This window comes from Lepidochelys kempii, chromosome 4, assembly GCF_965140265.1.
Source record: "Lepidochelys kempii isolate rLepKem1 chromosome 4, rLepKem1.hap2, whole genome shotgun sequence".
NCBI classification, from domain to species: domain Eukaryota; kingdom Metazoa; phylum Chordata; order Testudines; family Cheloniidae; genus Lepidochelys; species Lepidochelys kempii.
The window spans coordinates 35,768,726-35,791,595 of NC_133259.1; the positions used below are offsets into that span (position 1 = coordinate 35,768,726).

The 22,870-nt window shown below is 38.5% G+C and overlaps 1 protein-coding gene across 4 annotated transcripts in view; it reads right to left on the minus strand.

Annotated features, from left to right (window-relative positions):
• Positions 1-22,161, minus strand: part of NDST4 (N-deacetylase and N-sulfotransferase 4) — a 177,666-nt gene extending 155,505 nt beyond the window's left edge. For all 4 annotated transcript variants that reach the window (XR_012158535.1, XR_012158534.1, XM_073340979.1 and 1 more), the window contains exons 1-3: positions 21,881-22,161; positions 8,521-8,628; positions 4,439-5,680 (exon numbers count right to left, since the gene is read on the minus strand). Coding sequence is in view for 2 of the 4 variants with exons in the window: in XM_073340979.1 (XP_073197080.1) it covers positions 4,439-5,419 (981 nt within the window). In the remaining 2 variants the exon portion in view is untranslated. The remainder of the gene's footprint in view (positions 1-4,438; positions 5,681-8,520; positions 8,629-21,880) is intronic.
• Positions 22,162-22,870: the final 709 nt, after the last annotated feature.

Sequence of the window (22,870 nt, forward strand, 5' to 3'; positions counted from 1 at the left end):
GATCACTTATCAAAAGTATAGCAGATCAAAAGTGGGAAATAAATGGAAGAAGTCTGCTATTCTAAACAATGTGATATTTGTCAGGACTGAGAGATGACTCAGCACTGTCAGTTTAATGTATGCATAGCTTTCTTCTGTTTTAAATTGAGATGTGGAAGATTACAGGTAGAAATCAAGTGTCCTTTACAAAGACAGTCAGAGGAGCTGCTATGGAATTATTAATTCGCTAGGCAAAAGAAGAAGTTGTTTAGGTCTTGACTACATGGGGAAGTTATTCTGCAATAAGGCAGGGTGTGAATTTAAAGTGCTATTGCTATTCATAGAATCATAGAATATCAGGATTGGAAGGGATCTCAGGAGGTCATCTAGTCCAACCCCCTGCTCAAAGCAGGACCAATCCCCAACTAAATCATCCCAGCCAGAGCTTTGTCAAGCCTGACCTTAAAAACTTCTAAGGAAGGAGATTCCACCACCTCCCTAGGTAACGCATTTCAGTATTTCACCACCCTCCTAGTGAAATTTTTTTCCTAATATCCAACCTAAGCCTCCCCCTCTACAACTTGAGACCATTACTCCTCATTCTGTCATCCGCTACCCCTGAGAACAGTCTAGATCCATCATCTTTGGAACCCGCTTTCAACTACCTGAAAGGACCTATCAAATCCCGCCTCATAATTCTCTTCCGCAGACTAAACAATCCCAGTTCCCTCAGCCTCTCCTCAGAAGTCATGCGTTCCAGACCCCTAATAATTTTTGTTGCCCTCCGCTGGACTCTTTTTCCAATTTTTCCACATCCTTCTTGTAGTGTGGGGCCCAAAACTGGACACAGTACTCCAGATGAGGCCTCACCAATGTCGAATAGAGTGGAACTATCACATCCCTTGATCTGCTGGCAATGCCCCTACTTATACATCCCAAAATGCCATTGGCCTTCTTGGCAACAAGGGCACACTGTTGACTCAGATCCAGCTTCTCGTTCACTGTAACCCCTAGGTCCCTTTCTGCAGAACTGCTGCCTAGCCATTCGGTCCCTAGTCCGTAGCGATGCATGGGGTTCTTCCGTCCTAAGTGCAGGACTCTGCACTTGTCCTTGTTGAACCTCATCAGATTTCTTTTGGCCTAATCCTCTAATTTGTCTACGGCCCTCCGTATCCTATCACTATTCTCCAGCGTATCTACCTCTCCTCCCAGTTTAGTGTCATCTGCAAACTTGCTGAGGCTGCAATCCACACTCTCCTCCAGATCATTTATGAAGATATTGAGCAAAACCGGCCCAAGGACCGACCCCTGGGGCACTCCACTTGATACTAGCTGCCAACTAGACATAGAGCCATTGATTACTGCCCGTTGAGTCCGACAATCTAGTCAGCTTTCTATCCACCTTATCGTCCATTCATCCAGCCCATACTTCTTGAACTTACTGGCAAGAATACTGTGGGAGACCATGTCAAAAGCTTTGCTAAAGTCAAGGGACAACATGTCCACTGCTTTCCCCTCATCCACAGAGCCAGCTATCTCGTCATAGAAGGCAATTGGATTAATGAGGCATGACTTGCCCTTGGTGAATCCATGCTGGCTGTTCCTGATCACTTTCCTCTCCTCTAAGTGCTTCAGAATTGACTCCTTGAGGAACTGCTCCATGATTTTTCCAGGGACTGAGGTGAGGCTGACTGGCCTGTAGTTCCCAGGATCCTCCTTCTTTCTTTTTCCAGTCATCCGGGACCTCCCCCGATCGCCATGAGTTCTGGAATAACTCTCCTTGTAGACACTCTTATTCAGCAATAAGAATCCTTTATTTTTCCAGTTTAGCTTAATCTACTTTTGAAGTAGATTAAGTTAAATCAGAAAAAAAAGTCACACTTTTTTCTAGGATAAGAGTAGCCACACAGGGAACTATTGCAGAATAGTTTACTCCATAGTAGTTTACTCCATAGTTCCAGTCAATTTCTCTGTGTAGACAAGCCCTTAGTCACTGGATTTTAATGTGCATTTCAGCTCACTAAGCATCTAAAAACCATCTGATCTCACTACTGAACTAGTACACTTTGTAACTAGTAATGGTTATAGCTGGGTGAAATTTTTCAGTCAAACAGTAAATTCAGTGAATCAAAATGTTCAGATTTTGAGTCAAATTCAGCAAATAGTTTTGGCAGAATAAAAAGTGCAAAAATGAAAAGTATAAATGGTTTGTGTTGACATTCTTGAATTGAAACATTTTGACTTTTTCCTTCAAAATGAAATTTCATTTTGAAATTTGGTTAAATTATTTTTTAAATAAAAAGATTTTAAAATCCATACTTAAAATCTAACAAAATGACACCCTCCCCCCAAAAAAAATATTGAAATGAACAAAAGCTTTTGTTCAATCTGAAATAAATTGTCTTTGTTTTTTGTTTCAGTAAGATAAAACCAAAAGGTTCTGTTTCATTTTAAAACAAACTGATTGTTGTTGAAAAAAATCAGTTATTTGCTCAGCTGTAGTAATATCAAATCTCAAAAGGTTTGGAGTTCAGGGGCCTTTCTAGTGGCCATTGATGATAATAAGAGTTGGATTGGGTTTTGGTGTCAGCTTTGATAAGCATCCAAAAGCATGGTTGCCTGTTCCAATTATCTGAACTTTCTGGGTCTGCAAAACTGGCCTGGAAATGTCACCGGAGCAACTTCTGGTGAAATCTCAATTCATCTGGTTCTGCTACTGGCCCTGGCCAGGATACAGACATGTAGAAAATGCATATAATGAAAAACATAATTTTAAAACATAATGAAATAAACTTAGGACTTCATAAAAAGATTGTAGATAAAGGCTTGGTGTGTGTGTGTATGTGCAAGCTCATTGATTATGGAAGCATTTCAATGTTTACAAGAAAAATCCCACTGTGTAGGGAATAGGGAACATACATTTGCAAAGGCTGAAAAGTCTCTAATAGCCTCTATTAATATGATAATTTCCTTAATATGTGGACATTTAGACAATTCCAAAGGAACCTTTAATTAAGAGTAATGCTACTGGTATCAGTTCATCATTTTTAATTCCCAAAGATATTTCTAAGAATCTTCCTGAGTTCGAATTTCACAGGATAAACATCCAGAGCTTTTGTACTGGAAACTTCAATAGTTTGGGTTTTTGGTTTTTTTTTAATCAAACACAAAACACCAACAATTCAGTCAATGAACATTCTAGATCAAGGGGAAAAAACAGTATACGATCATAACTACGGATGTACAAGTGTAAGATGTAAAGGTATCTTGTTTTGTGAAGCTTTAATTATGAAACTGCTAGTAATGGTAAAGAGAGTTGTTCTTCTAAGCCTCATACATCAGAATGAGATTATACCTTTTAGCATTTCATAACTGCTTGAAAATTCTTTTGTTTTTCTAATACAAAGTGAAGTTATAAATAACAAACATCCTTTCTGGAAAGTTTACAAACTACACAAACACCACCTGTTTTGTTTTTTTTTTAAACCCAATAAAACTCTGGTTCAGAATAAATACCTGTAAATTGTGTGCATCCGTCTATATGCAAATGTTTCCTTATATATGATTATGTACATGCATTTGATGACTGTCCTGTAATTAGAGTGTATGTCACCTCCCCCTGTCTTTTGAGGGGCATTGAGCTCTATGTTAAACTGAGCATTGTGACCGCCCTGTTCCTAGGGTCCGGGTGTCTGCCCACTTACTCATTCGACATTACGCTGTACTCTGTCCCACTAGTCAGCATGGCAACCCTGTAATTAGGATACATGTCACAAGTCTCTATGAAATGGGACATACCGAGCTCTTTGGTACTTTCACACATTGACCTTCCTGTAATTCAGGTTATAGTCTCTGCTGTATGTTTTTCGCAGGAGTGGGTGGGTGAAATTCTGTGGCCTGCGTTGTGCAGGAGGTCAGACTAGATCATAATGGTCCCTTCTGACCTTAGTATCTATGAATCTATGTGCATGTATTGTGGATGCCAGTTACAACAAATCTGCTGTCTTTTGCGACTTTACAGTTCTTAGCAAGGTAAGCAATCCAAAATCACTGACGCAACATTCAGGCTAAAAGAATCTCTGTTAACTGTGACACTAATAGGGTTAGTTGTGGCTCAGCCACTAGAGGCAATATAGTAATAAACTGTTGAGCAGATCTGACATTAATAGAGGGTAGCCCACATACAGAGTGACCAGTACACGAGATGCTTATGTGTGAGAGTATGTTTGAGCATGCATAGTTGTGTGTGTGGGACAGCCACTTTCGACCAGTTCCAACAATACAAAATGTAACAAAATTCTGATTGTGCTTTCAAACCTGTTGGATTTACTTGTAACTTGGTTGCATTACTATGAGGCTGAGTCCTCCCAGGCCTCCTTTGCTCTTTCTCTATCTCCCTCCAGATGTATTTATGATTTGAGCCATTTATTTGAGACGCCATCCCCAGTTCTTGGCTTACCTTCACATCCTGGATGTTCATCCTTGTTCCCTCCTTTCCAACAAAGATGTCATCTATATCAACAAGAATGTACCTATCCAAGGACAATGTGAGCTTCTTCCCCGTCAGGAAAGAGACAGCATCTAGAAAGATCAACTTGTGTAGCCAAAAGGTCAAGTTGTTTCCAAAAAGGACTCTCTGAATCCCATCATGAAGCCCCAAGTCCTGAATCACTGTAGCATACAGTGGAGCCTTAGGCAATGATGGTGGGAAGGATCTGGAAGTCTGTAATTCAGTTAAAAGCACAGGTTGGTAGGTGGAGTGATTAAATAGGAAAACCGTCCAGTCTTCCCCAGGTAGTGGGCCTTTCTCAACCCGTGGTGCTTTGGTAATGTGCAGTAGAGGAGATTGAGAGTTTACAAAGCAATCTTTGAGGGCTACATTATTGTAAAGGTCTAGTGGAAATCCTTTTAATTTAATACTTGGTGAGCTGTTCTCATTGGCTTTGTGAAAACCAATTATGCTAACACTGTATTCCACACAGTATTTTTCCAGGAGCTCTCTATTCCATGAGTCCATGGACACATACTTTAAAATATTCTCGTATATAACAAGCATATATTTCCCTTTGCCACTATCTGTAAGAGGAGGAATGTCACCTTTTCCAGGTGCAATTACCATATGGTACTGGAATCGACTAGACTCGAGGATTGCTATGATATCTTGTCCAAGCTGGGAGTATTGGCTCTCCACAAATAGCAAGACAATAGGGTCAGTATTAGATGGATCCATCAGCTTAGCAGTCTTCAGCTCCATGGACCTGTATGGTAAAAGTTTAAGGCCCTCACATTCTGCTTCTCCAGTGGCTTCAACTAGGGTCATCTCCTGCTTGTAGCCTGTATATAAGTAATAGGCGGAAATGACTATGCTTACTAAACAGAAGGTGGTTAAGAGAATTACCAGTGTTCTGAAACTTCTACGAAGTTTCACAATAAGATTCATTTTTTGGAATACTTTCAATTTAAAAGAAGAAACTTTTTTAGCTTTATCCTCTTAAAGTGCCATAGCAGAGAGGACAAAAAATGGTGCTGGTACCACGCCCAAAATGTTCATGTGACCATTGCAATGCATTTATGAGGGGCTTTGGGGAGGTTATAAAGTTGTTAGAGCTCAAAGTCAAAGTATCTGGAAATCTAAATTGGAAGAGATCTTCTCTGAATGCAGCACTTGCAAAAAATCAATGGAGATGATGCTTAACATTATCTGCAACAAAGGGTGAAATTAGAGTAAGTAAAAACAAAATCCATAAAGCAATTAAAAATAAGTGTGTTAATTAAATAAGCTAGCAACTGATATGTGCAATCTGAGGAAGAGGAGATTTATTGATTGTACAGTACTAGCTGACTGTCAGCTGCTTTTTTAGTAGTTAACTATTTTTAAAAATATCTATTTAAGGTAATTTTCCAAAATGCTTTTGACATGAAATGAAATCTAAATACAGCACTGAATGATGTTCAGTCAGTCATGTCTCCTTTGCTAAAAAGATTTCTTGCAATTGCAAGCAGGTCTAATTTAGAATAATGGGATGGAATTAAGAAAAAGAAAAACTTGGACACATTTATCAAATTGTGGCATGGTCTTCTGAAAGGAGATAGTGGAACTCCAGTGTTTTGAGACATTTCAAACTAGTCAAGACAAAGTATTAGAAAACGTGTAGTATGGAACCTTCCTGTTATTAGAGTGGGGATGTGTTAGAAGAATGAAAAGACTTTCGCTGTCTCTAATTTCTATGTATTTCTATATCTTAAGCAATCAGTGGGATCTACTCATGTGTACAAATATTTGCAGGATATGAATCCAAGACTGCAGGCTTAAATGAAGTTATTCTTGAGTTATTAAAGTGCCAAAAACATTATAATTTTTTAAGTAATTACAATTATTGTTACCATCTAGACAATTCTAAAACAGCTGAACTAAATTTTACTAAACTCTTCAAAACGATTAAATCCTGTGTTGAGCTTAATACTGCTACATTTCTCCTCAAAGGGTAATTTTCTGAAATGGTTACAAGCATGTAAATATGGGGCTTAAAATGAATGCAGGGCTTTAATCTGTCTCTCTTCTATTATTAAATAGAAGATGGAGGTAAGAGAGGCATATGGGCCAGATTCACTGGCTAGCTTTCTGTAATTCCTTACAGTGAAAAACTGTTTATACTATGCCAGTGGTTTTCAACCTGTGGTCTGCAGACCCCTGGAGGTCCTCAGGCTATGTTTAAAATTTCCAAAGTGGTCTGCACCTCCACTGGAAACCCTTTAGGGGTCTGCAAATGAAAAAAGGTTGAAAACCACTATACTATGCCATTTCCAGTGGGAATTCTTTACACAGCTTAAAGTGCATTTTAGAAACCTTATATACAGACATTTGCACCAGGAAGACTGTTGCAGCTTGAAGGACGGATGCAGAACAATTCTGGAAAATGAAGGAAATATTCTTTATAGTGAACCATCCACAGACATTTGATCACTTTTGAGTTTGTCAGTCAAGGAGTACACAATGAAGTTGGGAGGACTTTGGGGGTGATTTTTCAGCAGTGGAAAGGTGAAAAAAAATCAGAAAAAATAGATGATTTTGTTTTATGGGCTTAAATAAGGACAAGTGAGCATCTTCTCTTTCTGAATTATTTATACTGTTTGCCCACTGGAACAATGTAAGGTTGTAAACAGTGGATTATTTTATAGTGCTAAGAATTAACATTCTTTTTAAAGAAGACCTGTTAGTTGACCAATCTTCATTTGTAAAACTAGACTGCAGAATAAAGATAGGAACTTAAATATTTGAGATTTTTGGAAGACTTTTAAATCTAAACCTGAGGAAATGTAATAAATACAATATATGGGCACTCTCTAATGGTATATTTATCTAATAATGGTGTGCCATCATAAGGGGCCTTTTCTGATTGTTTATAGTAAACATAAATAATACAAAGGAAGGGTGTTAATGCTCTTTTAAATATTTTTTCTTCTGCTACCATACTGGTATCAGATATCAGACCTCTTCTGTCATCCAATTGTTACACTACTTTTCTGATGTCAAAATTCAGGTGAAAGGCTCAGCAAAAGAGAGAAACAAAGTCATGGGGATAAACTCTGAATAAAAAGGTCTAATTATTCAATAATGTACTACTCAACGTGAGTATGGGCATCAGAATTTGACTCACAGAATTTAGAGATAGAAAACATCTATAAGGGAGGTCATTCTGTCCATTCCTCTGCCAGTGTAAGATTTTCTCTAAAGTATATTCTTGAGTCAGAGGCTTGCTGCCGCACTCTTCATATTCTTTCATGCTTTGCCATAGTGCGCCAGCAGCAGAACAATAATTGATTCAAGTTTGTGTCACAGCCACTAGCAAACAGCAGCAAGAAAGATTTATTCTTGTGCAGAGTTTTTGACTGGAAATATACACTAATAATAATAATAATTAATAATTTAATTAAAGAAATACTACTAATAATCAAGATAATTATAAGAGTAATAAATGCTTCTTTATTGCTTGCTTTATTGGCTTTGAGGTTCGAGGTGCTTTAATCTCAAAAGAGCCAATTAATTTATTTTTTTTTATAAAAAGATAAAGTCAGATCAATGGAAACTGTCTTTATGAGGCTATCTTTGAGTTCTGGGACTTTGGTGACATGGATGAATCGCTCATGTCTGACTCTTGGGGTTTATCAAATCACTATACTCTTTCTGGGGAATTACATCCTCATTTTGGGTGTACACAGACCATAAAATAGAATAGCTAATGCCTACAACTTTTGGTTTTGGAGATATTTTGAAATGAAAAAAATATCTGAACTTCACATTGTATATTTTTCTTTCAGCACTAGAGGGCAATATTTTCTTGCTTTTGCCAGACAAAGAATGGCAGCACCTGTTATCCACCAGGACAGCTTAAAAAACAAATGGAACTGCAATCAAGCTGAGTCCAAAAAGGTCACAGCAATCTGTACCAGCAGGTAAAACACCTTATTTTAGACTTTAGTGCAAAAGCAATATAATTTAAGTGCTAATAAATCTGATCCTGCAACAGGTTTTATACTTACTAAATTTCTTAGTCCACTTCTGTAGCCCAGGTGAATAGAATGCAATTAGTAGATCTACATTTTCTCCTTTTTTCCCCTCAGCTTTTTTCCTCTTGGGACCCTCAGGTACTGGAATTATAAAGTGTCAAAATAATACATTTGGTGAGATCGATCATTATCATTTTGCATTGTGGTAGCACCTCGCAGCTCCTGGTCATGGACCAGAATCCTATTGTGCTAGACAATGTACAGAAACAGAACAAAAAGAGAGTCCTTATCCCAAAGACTTTACAATCTAAATACAAAAGATAAAATCCCATCTGAAAGAAATATTAGTATCTCAATCTAATCTAATCGAGTCCATCTATAGATGTTGTTATAAATATTGGATAAATGTTTTAAAATTACCCATACATATATTTTATTAAATAAAGATATTCATTTTAATCTGAATGGCACTTGGAGCAAGATTCAGTTCTAGGTTTGGGCACCTGGTTAGATTTGTTCTTTGGAACTGTTAATATTGTTCAGTAAGAAGCAGTGCAACATCATTAAAGTCTATGAAAGTAAATCAGTTATACTAACCCATTCGGGGGAGATTTTCCAAGCCATAACTGGGAGTAGGGAACTGCCATTTGTGCATTTGAAACTCTCCCCTTATGGTTCAACAGCATTATATGCATTCAGCCCTTCAGTTTTTCTGGGAGTATCTTTATACTGTATGAATCTATTATAGCTCTGTAAAACTTGAACATGAATGTCCAAATCAGGCTTCATTTAGTATAATTTAGTATTACTGATCCAGTTTCATTTTAGAGTCCAATTTCTGAGGTTTTGTGGGCCCTCAGCTCTTACTGAGTTCATTGATGCTCCACCTTGCAGGAGAGGGTCCAAATTTTGATATACTGATTAAGGAAACAAAGTGATATTCACTCAGAATAGATCTTCAATGATGCAAAGACCTTGCGCTGGCTCTCTGTACCTGGTGAATTTTACATAAAGAGCTGAATTCTACATTGTCATATTTTGCATTGACAAGTTCACATGCTAATACTGTAATTTTTCATTTGTCCCAGAAACACTAAATATAATGGCAACATGTAGCATGCAGTACCATAGAAGACTCTGGCCTGGTCTACACTACACTAAAACATGTTTGCTGTTATAGCTTTATTGGCAAACCCTTATCATGTACATGTATCTCAGGGGTTGGTAACCTGTGGCACGCGTACCAAAGGTGTCATGTGAGCTGATTTTTAGTGGCACTCTGCTTCCAGCCAGGGTCCCAGCCGCCGGCCCCACTCAGCCTGCTGCCAGCCTGAATGGATGGAACCCCAGGACAGCAGCAGGCTGAGCGGGGCCAGCAGCTGGGACCTCGGCTGGCAGGGGCCGGTGGATGGAACCCCAGACTGGCAGCGTGCTGAGCCGCTCGTCTGGGGTTCCATCTGCCGCCCACGCTGCCAGTCTGGGGTTCTGTCTGCCGGTCCCTGCCAGCCAGGGTCCCAGCCATGAGCCCCACTCAGCCTGCTGCCGGCCTGGGGTTCCGTCCATACAGGCCAGCAACAGAATGAGTGGGGTTGGCAGCCAGGACCCCAGACCGGCAATGCGGGTGGCAGACAATACCCCAGCCCGGCAGCGGGCTGAGCCGCTCAGCCCGCTGCCGGTCTGGGATTCCATTTGCCGCCTACGCTGCCAGTCTGGGGTTCCAGCCACCAGCCCCTGCCAGCCTGGGTCCTGGCCGCCGGCACCTCTCAGCCCGCTGCCAGTCTGGGGCTCTGTCGGGGGAGACCCTGTTAATGTAATTTTATTACTGGCAAGTGAAACCTTAAAATAATGAAGACTTGGCACGCCACTTCTCAAAGGTTGCCGACCCCTGGTGTATCTTATACCAGCAAAAGTGTGCTTTACCTGATAAAGCCGATACAAGTTCCCCCAAATGAAATAAGCGGGTGAACTGTATCTGCACTAGAGCTTTTTCCAGTATAGAAATTTAAGAGATATTACAAAAGTTTCTAATGTAGACCTATTAACCACAATGGTTAACGTACGTTAGCCTATTAACCACAGTGGAGTTGACCCACTTAAACCAGGGCTAAATTTGGCCACAACAAGGATCATTAACAAGATAGACAATGAATAAAACATAAACCAGTAAATGTTCTTAATGAGAAAATGATTTTTGAGCTATAACATAACATTAAACTTTAGTTCATTTTTTGTCCAAATGGCACAATTTTGGAACCAGATTTCAAATCTCCCAAAATTCAGGAGTATTGGGGTGTTGGATGTTTGTTCATCTGTTTGTATAGGGTTGGACATGAAATCCTGGAACCCTATACTCCCCTCAAGTCAAGAGGTAAGGATAGAGGTATCCTTTCCCAGGTTATGTTGCCATCAGGCTGATAGGGTGAACATAAAGGGAAAAGCCAAAGGACCAAGCAGGAGACAAGAACTAGAGGGACTATGGGTCATGGTCAATAACATGCCCATTTGTTGTTGACACACAAATCTTTACTTGACAGAATAGATATTATGGGGTTTTGGTCTGGAAATGCTTCAGAAACATCTTTTTTCTCATAGTATTTTGGAACTTTCATTTCCATTTCTAATTGGAATCCAGATGTGTATGAAAAATAATGAAACAAGATAAGTGAATTTTTTTAACCTCAAAAAAAGTTTGGTTCCAGAGTTTATTTTTTCTTCTGAGGGCAAATACTAAATTTGTATGAACCCAATTCAATGTCCCTAATTATCTGTTCAACAATCCCTGATTTTAAAGCACTTACATTCCTATATTTAGACAAATTAACCACAATGGTTCAGTACAAAAGACAAGTGAATTGGTTTGAGTAAAAGAGGTTCACACTCAATCATTCCTTCCTGAACATAAATCCAAAATTCAAACCAAAGTTCCAAGTCTGAAAAAAAATTAGATTTTTTAGATATTATTCTTCCTTTTTTTGAGCCTCTGCTCTCTTGGAATACAGTAGCTTTTGTAAGTGGAAGTACCAGAAATCTCACAAATGAGAAATTTCTGAACTCTGGTGATCTGGATAAGCTTCCATTAGGCAAATGAACTTTCAAGTGCTTATCCAAAACAAAGTTTTTGTGGTTCATCCATCACTACTTGTGTAGATTTTTTATGAACACTGCTTTGCTGGTAAGTGTTTTAGCAGCCCTCACAAGACTGATCATCAGCTTACATATTAAAAGGTGTTGCCTATAAAAGCAGATCCTCAGCAGGTAGAAATTGTCATAGCTCACCTGACTTCATTTACTTCCCTATGACAATTTACAACACCTGAGGATCTACCCTAGTATGTTTATTCCTTCTCTTGATTTAAGTAAATTCAGACTCCACTTGTCATTTGAAACACCTAATTTTAGTAATTGTTTTCAGTGATTAGGGGTTTCTACAGTCAATGTATAATTTCCTGCGTTTTTAGAAAAACAGACAATTTGCCAAGGTCATGGCTAATTATCACTGGATACAAAGCCAACAATGTATAATTCTCATGGAATGAAAAGTGGCAGGCATCTATGCCTGGAAGAGCTATTGGAGGCAATGAACACTTGACCCTTTTGACTCCGCTCACTAGTTTTTAGTAGCTCTAGTTTTTACAGATGTTTTTACTCAGAGTTTTGTGAAAAAAAATTCTTTGCAATAGAGAGACTGCCAAAAATTGTGTTTATAAAATGTTTTTGCATATATCTTTTAAAGTATTTATTTATTTATTGAATGAATGAATGACAAAGAAAACTGGACAGATTAGGCGATATGGAGCCTTTTGCCTCCATATTGCTAGTTTGAAGTTAGCCCAGGCTGAGTTATGTCCAAAATCTAGATCTATCTGATGGATGTTAAGTGACACATACAAAGTTAATAGCTTGTCTCACTCCGCGTTCCGGTGAAAACCATCACCAGCAATGGCCCATTAGTGGACTCAGCCTTTGAGGGGCCCTGAGCCCCTTCAGATTTGTTTTGAAGCATATTGATGGTATAGTTTGGGGAAGTTTGCCTTGTCATTGCCTGTGCTCTATGTCACAGTTCAGGGACACTGTACTTGTATTTCCCCTGAGTGATCCAGCAAGGGTACCCATTCTTAGGCTTCCAGCTGTGCAGCCATTTCCTTTCTGCATGGAGATCCACATCTCTCTCCCTTCTGACAGGGTATTTCCAGGCTGCATAGTTCCCTGACTTCACAATGTTATTCCCAGCACAGACAGGTTGCCCAAGAACAACTGCTTGCTTTCTCATCAAAGATGTTTAACAGGTGCAACTATTACAGTTATAAGGAATCACACAGCTCTTCCTATGAAAGTCTGCATTATTCTCAAGATAAAAAGCATTAGGGAGAAAATATATTAAAAATAATAAAAGAACCTTTTACACACTTGCTAATAAGTTTACCAGAGTTAACCCTAACAGGGATTATGGAAGGAGCAGTCTTTCAGCCTCCCACCCAATGGTCGTCCTTTTGGTTACAGCCTCATTATAAGAAAAGGAGTACTTGTGGCACCTTAGAGACTAACCAATTTATTTGAGCATGAGCTTTCATGACCGATGAAGTGAGCTGTAGCTCACGAAAGCTCATGCTCAAATAAATTGGTTAGTCTCTAAGGTGCCACAAGTACTCCTTTTCTTTTTGCGAATACAGACTAACACGGCTGTTACTCTGAAGCCTCATTATAGATTCAGATCAGAACAAGCACCCATTTTTATGGGACCTCAGTAGATTCAGTCCTTGCAACCTTACCCTAAGCATCGGGGCCTTCTGTGGACCAGGAGTCCTGTCTGTTTGGTACATCAGGAAGAAGGCACTGAGCCTCTTTAAAACTAGACTATCCAAAACCCCATTCTTTGTGATGGTCTTTGGAGAATTAAATTTGAACTAGTATATTGTGCACTTTTCCAGCCTCTTTGGAGATGCTAAAACTTAAGTGAATTTGCCCAATCACCCCCTACTGTTCTTCTGTTTACCCTTCCCAGAGAAATACATAAAAATCCACAATAACACATACACAATTGCAATTTTAATTATACAATGTACCCCTAAGGTATTAACCCTGGTTCAATAAGGTTTAACTTAATTCAGTGAAGTTTATCTTAGTTCCATAAGGTTTGTTTTCAACATTAGAAGATATTGTCAGTCTGTCACATTCTACCTAGCCTGTGAATAAATAGATGGCTCCTACTTAGCGGCAACATTTTAATAAGAATTATCCCTATTATTCTTCCTTCAATAATTTCCAAAGGTATGCAAATACCCACAGCTGACTTATCACAAAGCCCAGCTCCTTGAACACATGTTCCAGTTGTGCTGTCATAACAGCAGGTCAGCTAATATAATTCCTTCTCATTAACTCAGACACCTGATGTACAATTGCTGACTCACTAAGGGGCCTTTTCTTTCCTCCTATTGATGCATTTAGACAGGTAACTATAATCAGCGCTAACGTGTGCACAGATATTCCTCATCTATCAATGGGAGACTTCTACAAATATGTACTTGGATGGGACAGAAATGAAGTTCCATCTTTTGTTGGTGCCTCCAAAACCCCTTCCTTTGAAACTGAAGTTATGTTTGATACTCTAATTCATAGAAATACAAAAATTAGATCTAGATAGCACCTGTTATGTCCTCCAGTCAATTGCCTTGTGTAGCGTTGTTCCCTACTACATTTCTCCTGTCTAGTTGAAAATAAATCAAGTGCTGGGGCTTTGATAATTTCTTTTGGAAGACTATTTTACAGTTAGAATAGACCTCAGTGTTAGGATATGTGTACTGATGTTCAGCCTAAATTTTTCCTTTACTTACTTTGACCCCACTACTCTCAGTCTCAGTCCTTTAGATCACCCTAAAAATATCTTTATTTGGTATTTATACATGTCCAATAATTGTTCCATATTATCACAGTCATTTCCTGTTAGTTGTTTTTGGCCAAGTTGAGACACATTTAGTCATAAGCAAGGCCCTATTTCATTTGCGATATTGCAGAAATTGTGGATCCCACCATATTAGGCTTCCACCGCAATTTTTATTTTAATTAACTTACTTTGCACAATCCATCTCTTGCAATTCAAGTAGGGCCTTAGTTATAAGATTTTCTCATAAGTCACTGTCTCTAGCTCATTTTTTGTTCATTTTCTTTGACTTTCTCCCAATTTGTAAATGTCTTTCAGGAATTCAGCTGCCTAGAAGTGGAGGGTAGTAATCTAAATGTGATTTCAGCATGACCAAATACAGAGAGGCAATACCACTTCCCTGATCTATGACAGGATGCCTCTGCAGGCTAACATCACAAGGGGGCAAATACAGAAGGCCTTATTCATGTTCTATTCAGTTGTTACATAAGCAAAGCTCCTATGGATTTTAATAAGCTCCACATCTTGAGTTCATCATCAGGCAAACACCCTTCAGAATTTGACTCTTCGGCCAAAATAGTCTCTATAATTCCTTTTGAGCCAAAGACTGAAGTCTTTTTTTTTTTTGAGTACTACTACTACTACTACTACTGATAAATAATAATACTTTGCACCTATGTAATACCTGGGCCTGATCCTGTAATCACACAACACTGGGAGTCACAGGAACAGTGCTCTAGTTCAGGTTCAATCACAGCCTTTTTTTGTGACCTGGGGCAAGTCACTTAGGGCTATATTCACAAAGGGACGTGGACACCTAACTTCCTCTCTAGGTGCCTAAATCCAAATGTAGGTGCCAATGATATTCACACAACCAGTAGGAATGTGGGTAAAAATATTTGTCTGCACAGGGGACGACTTTCCCAAATCCTGGGGGGTGCTCGACTCCCAGCTCCACCCCTTCCCCCAAGGTCCCACCCCTGCCCTGCCTCTCCCCGACCCCCCTCCACCCCTGCCCCACCTCTTACCACCCAGTTCCGCCCCCTCCCAAGTGTGCCTCCTCCTCACTTTGCCCCCCAGAGCCTCCTGAATGTCATGAAACACCTAATTGCAGCAGGTGGGAGGCATTGGGAGGGAGTGGAAGGCACTGATCCATGGGGTCGCCGGTGCATGGGAGGCACTGGGGGGTGTGGGGAGGAGCTGATACGGGGGCTGCCGGTGGGTACTCAGCACCTACCATTTTCCCCCATGGGTGCTCCAGCCCTTGCACACCCATGGAGTTGGCACCTATGTTTGTCTGCTTCACACAGTGTTGTGGGGATAAATCGATTAATGTTTGGAAAGCACTTTGAGACCATCAGAAGGAAGGTGTTACATGCCTCATGCAAAGCAGATTCAGTGAGAATGAGTTAAAGACAGGGAACCTGATGCTCCTCTCACACCGATTTTTCAACCACGTAACTCTCCTGATTTCTGATTTACTCTATAAGTGAGAGTCAGACCCATGGTTTTAGTCTTGCTCAAAATATAGTGGTTTTTATCAGACCCTTAATATTACTTGCATGATTGTTTTGGAGCATAAATTGAAGGTCATATAATTTTCTATATATCTTTTCCATGGATTCTTGAATAATTTATTCCAGATTTATAATAATATGCTACTACCTTTTAGCTCTCCACTGGAACCAGTTGTGTCTGTAAGTGTTACAATTGTCTGTATAACTAATCTGGGCAGTGAGAATGTAAAACTTCATAGTGTACTAAAAATATTACAGTACCCAAGAAGCTACATCTCACTTTACAATATTAATTATTGCAAACGTTGCCAAGTAGACATGAGGTTGACATGATTGTCTGAGGAAGTTTTATGCAAGATAATTTAACTTAGATTTGTCATTTTATAACTTTTGCATAACTATGCTTTGTGTAATTGGAGAAAAGATATCTAGCAGTTAGCACACAAGTCTGGAAGTTAGGACCTTTGGCTTCTGTTGCCAGCTCTGCTACTGGCTACTTATATGTCCTTAGACAAATCACTTAATTTTTCATTCTTCAGTTTTCCCATCTGTAAAATGGAGATACGGACATGTACCTAAAGCCCTTTGAGATAATTTGCACTTTTTAAATACTTAGGCTCAAATGTGCTTGATAATTGCAAATTGTTGTGACAAAATAGTCTATTTCAACTAAGCAATGCTCAGAATGCATATTTTTACATGAGTAGTCAAATGGCACATGTGATACTTGTTTTCTTTTCTTACTATTATTTGTTTAGTTCAGTTTCTATGTATTTATTTCTGCTACAGTTAAATTGGGTTTCTGTGGGAGTGGGACTCTATTCAGTACATCAAGTGGAATATCTCTTTTGAGATTTCTGATGGAAATATAACAAGTTCCAGGAATATTCTGGTTAAATTTGACCTCTGAAAAAAAAAAACCCAGTGAATTTTGTGGAGTACAGAAGTTTATTAACAAAGAAAATAACCTTTTCAGCTGGATGACAATCATTTTAGGATCCCACTGGCCCACTACATTTACTCTGGCCCACTACACTAACAAGGAATGCAAGAATCCTCTGCTAAGCTACAGTAAATTCAAAGGACAGAACTAGAGCTAGTTGAAAAATTTTCATCAAAACTGTTTGTAAAATTGGGTTTTCTATTAAACATTTATTTTGTTGTAAAAAATGTTTGCTTTCTTTGGAAACTCCTGATTTTTTCATAGAAAATCTGAACTCTAAAATATTTTGGTTAAAAATCTAAATGTTTTGACCAAAGCCCAAAATATTTCAATTTGGATGTAATGCTTGAGTTCCTCGTGGGAATTACAGTTCATTTACCTCATAACTCAATTCTCCTTTATGGACTGGGCTACCGAGCTAGACTTAATCTCTCATGATGCACTGAAGCTATAAGACTCCCATGATGTACTACCTCCTCTCACTAAGAAGACACACCACAGTGTATCATGGAAGATGAAGTCCTGGCTGAATATTCAGAATTAGTACTGTTTACTCATGCTGCCATGTGAATTCCTTTCGTTTTAACCCTGCTAGAAGAGGTTTAGAGCATCTCTCAAGGGCAGGTGTAACTAAGGGCTGGGACAGAAAGTTATTTGAGTCAAGGATTCTCTTCCTTGTTACCTATCTGTACAAGTGCCTAACACAATGGGATCCTGACCCTTGATTTTAGAACAGCCAAACACTGGTAAGCCATAACTCCAGAGCCACAGATTGGTGTATATCTTTCAGCACACTCCTGAGTACAATGACAAGATGCCAGCTATTCCTCACATCACATGTACAGATGTTGTGTTCCTTTGCCCCTTAGATAGCTCATACAACTGAGTCCTAAATTAAGTCCTAAACAAATGTCCATAACTGCACTACCCATGCTAGTGATCATATTGTGTGAGCAAAAACATTTGTAATTGTGTACAAGTACAGTTATAATATTGTGGTTCAGGACAAAACAGCCAATCTACGATCCAAGGTGATCGCATTACTTTGCCTTTATGGCATTTTAGCCACTGAAGAAGCTGTATTTAAATTCCGCCTAACAAGAGCAGAGAGAGAAAAAAAGGGGAAGGGAGCTAGATATGTTGGGGTAAAATGTAGCTAAAGATGACTGAGGAAGAGTGAGAATAAAATCCATTTTTATGATGCCTGCAATATTCTTAAATACTCAGAACAATGAAATTACAGAGAAACTCTTCTTTTTAATCCTATGATAGGGCCAGAAAAGGAAAGGAGCCTGCCTGGGTTCGTGGATATAAAATGCCTTTGTGGGGCACTTCATGGTGACACTGAGAAGTAAATGCAAAGAATGTCTTGACCAGTTGAAGGGGAAAAAAATCAGTAGGGCTTCCCTCAGCCAAGTTAAGTGCAAAGTTCTTAACTGTGGCTTACTTCAACCAAATTCCAAAAAGAAAAAAGAAATGTCTCCAGATTCCAATCTCATCTCTAATCCTATTCCTGAAAATAAACCCATCCTCCCTGACTCCTGCTGTCAAACTTGGCTCCTGGCTCTCTACAGCACTTCACTCTGATAGTGTGCTGGGGTGAATTAATTAATTCCCCTCAGCTGGCCCTGAAAATCCCTGCACTTGAGAGGCACCTGTGGTCCTCCCTCTAGCCAAAGGGAGGGAACAGGATTTAACGCTTTCCTTGTCAGTCTCTGCACAAAACACCCCATCACAATACCTTACTTTTGGTCCCAGCATGCTTGCTTGTTTGGTCAAATAGTGACATGTACTTTAAAATATTGTGCTATTAGCATATAACTTTGGTAGCATAGGTATTAAAACACCATCTTAGTAATCATTTCCTTTAGCAATTGTTAACTTGAGAGGAATCTGGCATACATTTATTATAATTATTATTACCTACAGTAGTGGTAGAAAACAGTTTGGTTTGGCATATATGATTTTCATTTTCTTCAACCAGTCTATTTTTATAGGTCAACTACAAGTGTAACTTAAATGCTGTTAAAAATAAAACTTTTACTCTTCCTTTTTATGAGTAGCATTTTCCTGGCTGACTTTCACTGTATAAAATGAGACATTTTTATTAAAGATTCTTAAAGTGGTATTAAAATTTTAACATCTCATTAGTAGAAAAACAAGGTTTGCCACTATGATATAAGAATTCTTTAGACCTTATAGAAATCTCAGACAGGATAGGACTATCTTACTTAATAATCTAAATGAATTCCAGGACAGAAAACATCATCATTTCCTGTAGCACAGACTCTCCGTTCTGGCTCCTAGTCAATCACTAATATGCTGGTTTTATTGTCTGAGGTTCCACAACTTCCTCTCAGGTTTGGAAATAAGAAACAGTAAAAATCTATTAAACTGGACATCTCTGACTGCTCTTAAATAATTGCAAACTGAGTTAAAAAGAGAGTGCTGATCCTCTGAGGTGCAGAACACCCTAAACTCCAATTTAGTTCAATGTCCTGTCCCTTAAATGGGCCCAGAAACTAAAAGAAACTTTAGCTTTGGGCAGAATTCTGAATTAACTCTTTCTTTAACCTATCCACAATGATGCTTTGCTGATTTTTCTGGTTTTTATTTTGTTCTGAAGATTCATTTTACATGTTCAGAAAGCAAACAGATTGTGTCTAAGAAACTGAACTCTCTTTCAAAAGTTAGGAGAGAAGAAGGAGGGAGAATACATCATATGCACTGCAAGAGGAGACCTAATGATCACATGTATAAAGAAGAAGTAGATGGAATGAAAATCATCCTCTTGTCAAACTGAAGAGATTCTAAATTGTATTTTATCTCATATGTATGGCTAAGAAATTGCTTCTATGCTTTTCTTTTAATGTTTTTAGAGATGCAAAATCAAGAAAATGAAATAAACAAGAAATCAATTTTGGTAGCACAAGACTCTACATTCTTCAAATCATATTTTTTACTTTTATCTAACTTTAAATTGATGGACAGAGTTTGCTAGTACCTCTCATCAGCCCTTTCTTGGAAATTTATTATCATGGGCTTGCAATCTGTGACCATGTTTTCTTTATAATGGAACTCATTATATCACTGAGATGATGATTCCTGTAATACACTGTTTGCAAGAAATTGTCTTCAGTATTAGCATATTTTGTCTTTTACTCATTCTGAATAACTCCAGCACAGCTCAATATTACATGATTTCCAAAATACCACCAAATTAGCTAAGTATGTTCTGTGCCGATACACAGAACAATATAACAGGTATCACAATCTCTAGAGATCCATTAAGTCTTAGGGGAGTTGGCAGTTTGTAGAGTGCATTAATGTTTAATTTGGACACAAATTGGAGTTAATTATATGCAAGTGGTTTGTGACTTAACCTTTCCTATCTATATTTAAATCTATTTCTCTGGCTTTGTTTGATTCCAATCAAATTAGCCATATAAAGAAGAGCTACTCTATAGCCTTACAGAAAATGACCAGGTAGTGCCAACTTGGCATTGAGATGTGACTGATTTGCTTTCTGAAGGCTATCACACATTAGGAGTTTGTCGCAAATCAAAAAAATGGTGCTAAGTCTTAGATGTGGCACAAAATATCAATACATAATCTTTAAAGCTTCTGAATAGACTATAAAAATAAATCAAATCAAGCAAATTAGATTGTTTCACTGGTGAAGTTCAGAAGAAATTTGTAAGCCAAAAACCTCCATGGAGTTAAGTGATAGTTGTCTAGGTCTTGGCTTTCTTTTCTAGAATTAGCTTTCTTTAGAGCAGGATTTGAGGAAGCAAGTTAGAAAGTGCAGATGTGCAAAGGCAAGATAAGAGACGCACATGGTAACGTTACCCACCATTTAAACTTTGCAAAGGGCCAGATTCTGATATCTTTCCTTACATCTTACACCAGGAGTAGTTTCATTCTGGAAAAGGATATTAGAATCTGGCCTGAAATTACTCGCTGCTATGGTTCTTTTTAAATAAAGGAATAATAGTACATTAATGGCCAGATTCTGCCATGCTTGTTCATGAGTACTAATTTACTCTGCAAGCAGACTTTAATTAAAACCTTCCTCTGTATGTAGTCCCATTAATGTGACTAAGTGTTACAAATTTAGGGTCCACTTTTGCAAGCTACTAAACTTAATAAATAAAGATAAAGATAAATAAATAGTAAATAATATAGTAATAGTAAATAATATATAAAATAAATAGTAAAATGATTGTCTTATTTGGTTACATTGACTTACAGTAGGAAGAGACTTGTTCACTGTTATGAACAATTCTCCTTTGAATGCTTATTAACAGCAGCAATGGCTTGGAGCCACTGTGTCGATTGAAAGATAAAGATGCTGTGCTGTCCTCTTCATGGTCTAACACTGTAGCACTAGGCATTTATTCCTAAAATATCTTTGGTGGTTTCTCTTGCTTGCTAAAACTCGCAAACAGTGAATGATCATGCTGTTTTAAATGTTGTAGACAGATGCTATTTGGATACCAAACCACTGTAATAGAACAAATCTGAAGATCTCAGTTACTCTAATAAATACTTTAAATACTGAATAAATACTTTTGATGTATCTTCCTGGAGAACTGTCATATTGCCGTTTCCGTTAATTTTGCTGAGCTTTGTATATTGTGTACTACCAGATACAAGCAAAGTATGCAGATCAGCTACAAGAAGACTGTCATTTTTTTTTGTCCAAACATCCTGATAACTAATCTAGCATTCCAAGTTTTGTATCTTCAGGCACAGAAGTGGACATGTACTATCCACTCAGCAGACACACATCCATGTCCATTGCTGGCACTTACATGCATATCAGAGATAATCTCAGAAACTTTCATGAAAAAATATTAATTCCTTCAATTCTAAATAAAGACTGTGTAAACAGGTTTGCTGTATATTTATTCTGTAATACTGCATGTGAATATACCTACAGACATATTGTACATATGTACATAATTATAGATGCTTTATGTATATAATATATGAATTTGACACAGATATAGAGGTTCATGAACCCATATGTGCACAAATTGAACAATAACTTACCTATAGAAGAATTTCTTCCTTTTTCTTTTCACTTGAGTTTGTCTAGTGTGTGGGAAAGAGACATCCACTATTCAAATTTCTTCACTTGGCTCAGATAAACTAGAGAGAGTTTTCAGTTCATACCAGCAGTGTGAGCAGTATCCCAGGAAGACTCCTCTTGCTCCAGCCACGAGTAACTGAACTCTTCCAGCACAGTCACATTTTATTTATACACATACTGTCCTTTTCAAAACAAGCCGCCAGCTGGAATGATTCAAACCTCCATTCAGCACACCGTTAAAATGCAGCTTCCTTCTTGGACATGGGAATTACACCAGGGAGCAGTCAGAGAACAGCAAAAAGGCTATGAGAACTATTTAATCACCCGAATACCAGCTGCTGCTTCTGGTGCTGCTTCTGCTGCTGTGCCTCTTGTTTAGCTGTAGTCAGTCTCCCTTTCCCTTTCTCTCATATCTACAGAGCAGAAAAGGCAGCTTTACCCGATTATGATTGGCAGAAACAGCCAATTCCTTCAGCTAATCAACCTCAAGACTTTCAAGGACTGGAAGCTGTTGTGATGTCATTCAGAGAGTGACATGTTACAGATGAATACATTCCAATGGAAGCAACTTCAGAGATCAGCTGCATTCATTTCACACCACAGTGATTGATTAGATGCTCCTGGAGGATTTGCATAATCTGTCATTGCGCAGTTGGACCACCTCCTTTACAACCAGGCTATATTAAACGTGGGGGTAAAATACCCACTTGCTGCTTCTGACATCTACACCTGAAGGTGTAACTAAAATCATGGGAAAGTGAAAAGTTTACTGATTTTCCTGGATGGAGTATGTTTCAATCAGGTGAAAAAACGGCATGTGAGACGTATAGCAGGAGAGTCACCCTTGTGTAAAACTGCTGGCTCCCTCCCTCCCTAAAGCTAGGACCCCCTGAGAAGAGAAAAAACACTCTATTAACAAAACAGAGGGATTATAGCCAAAGTCAAGCTTC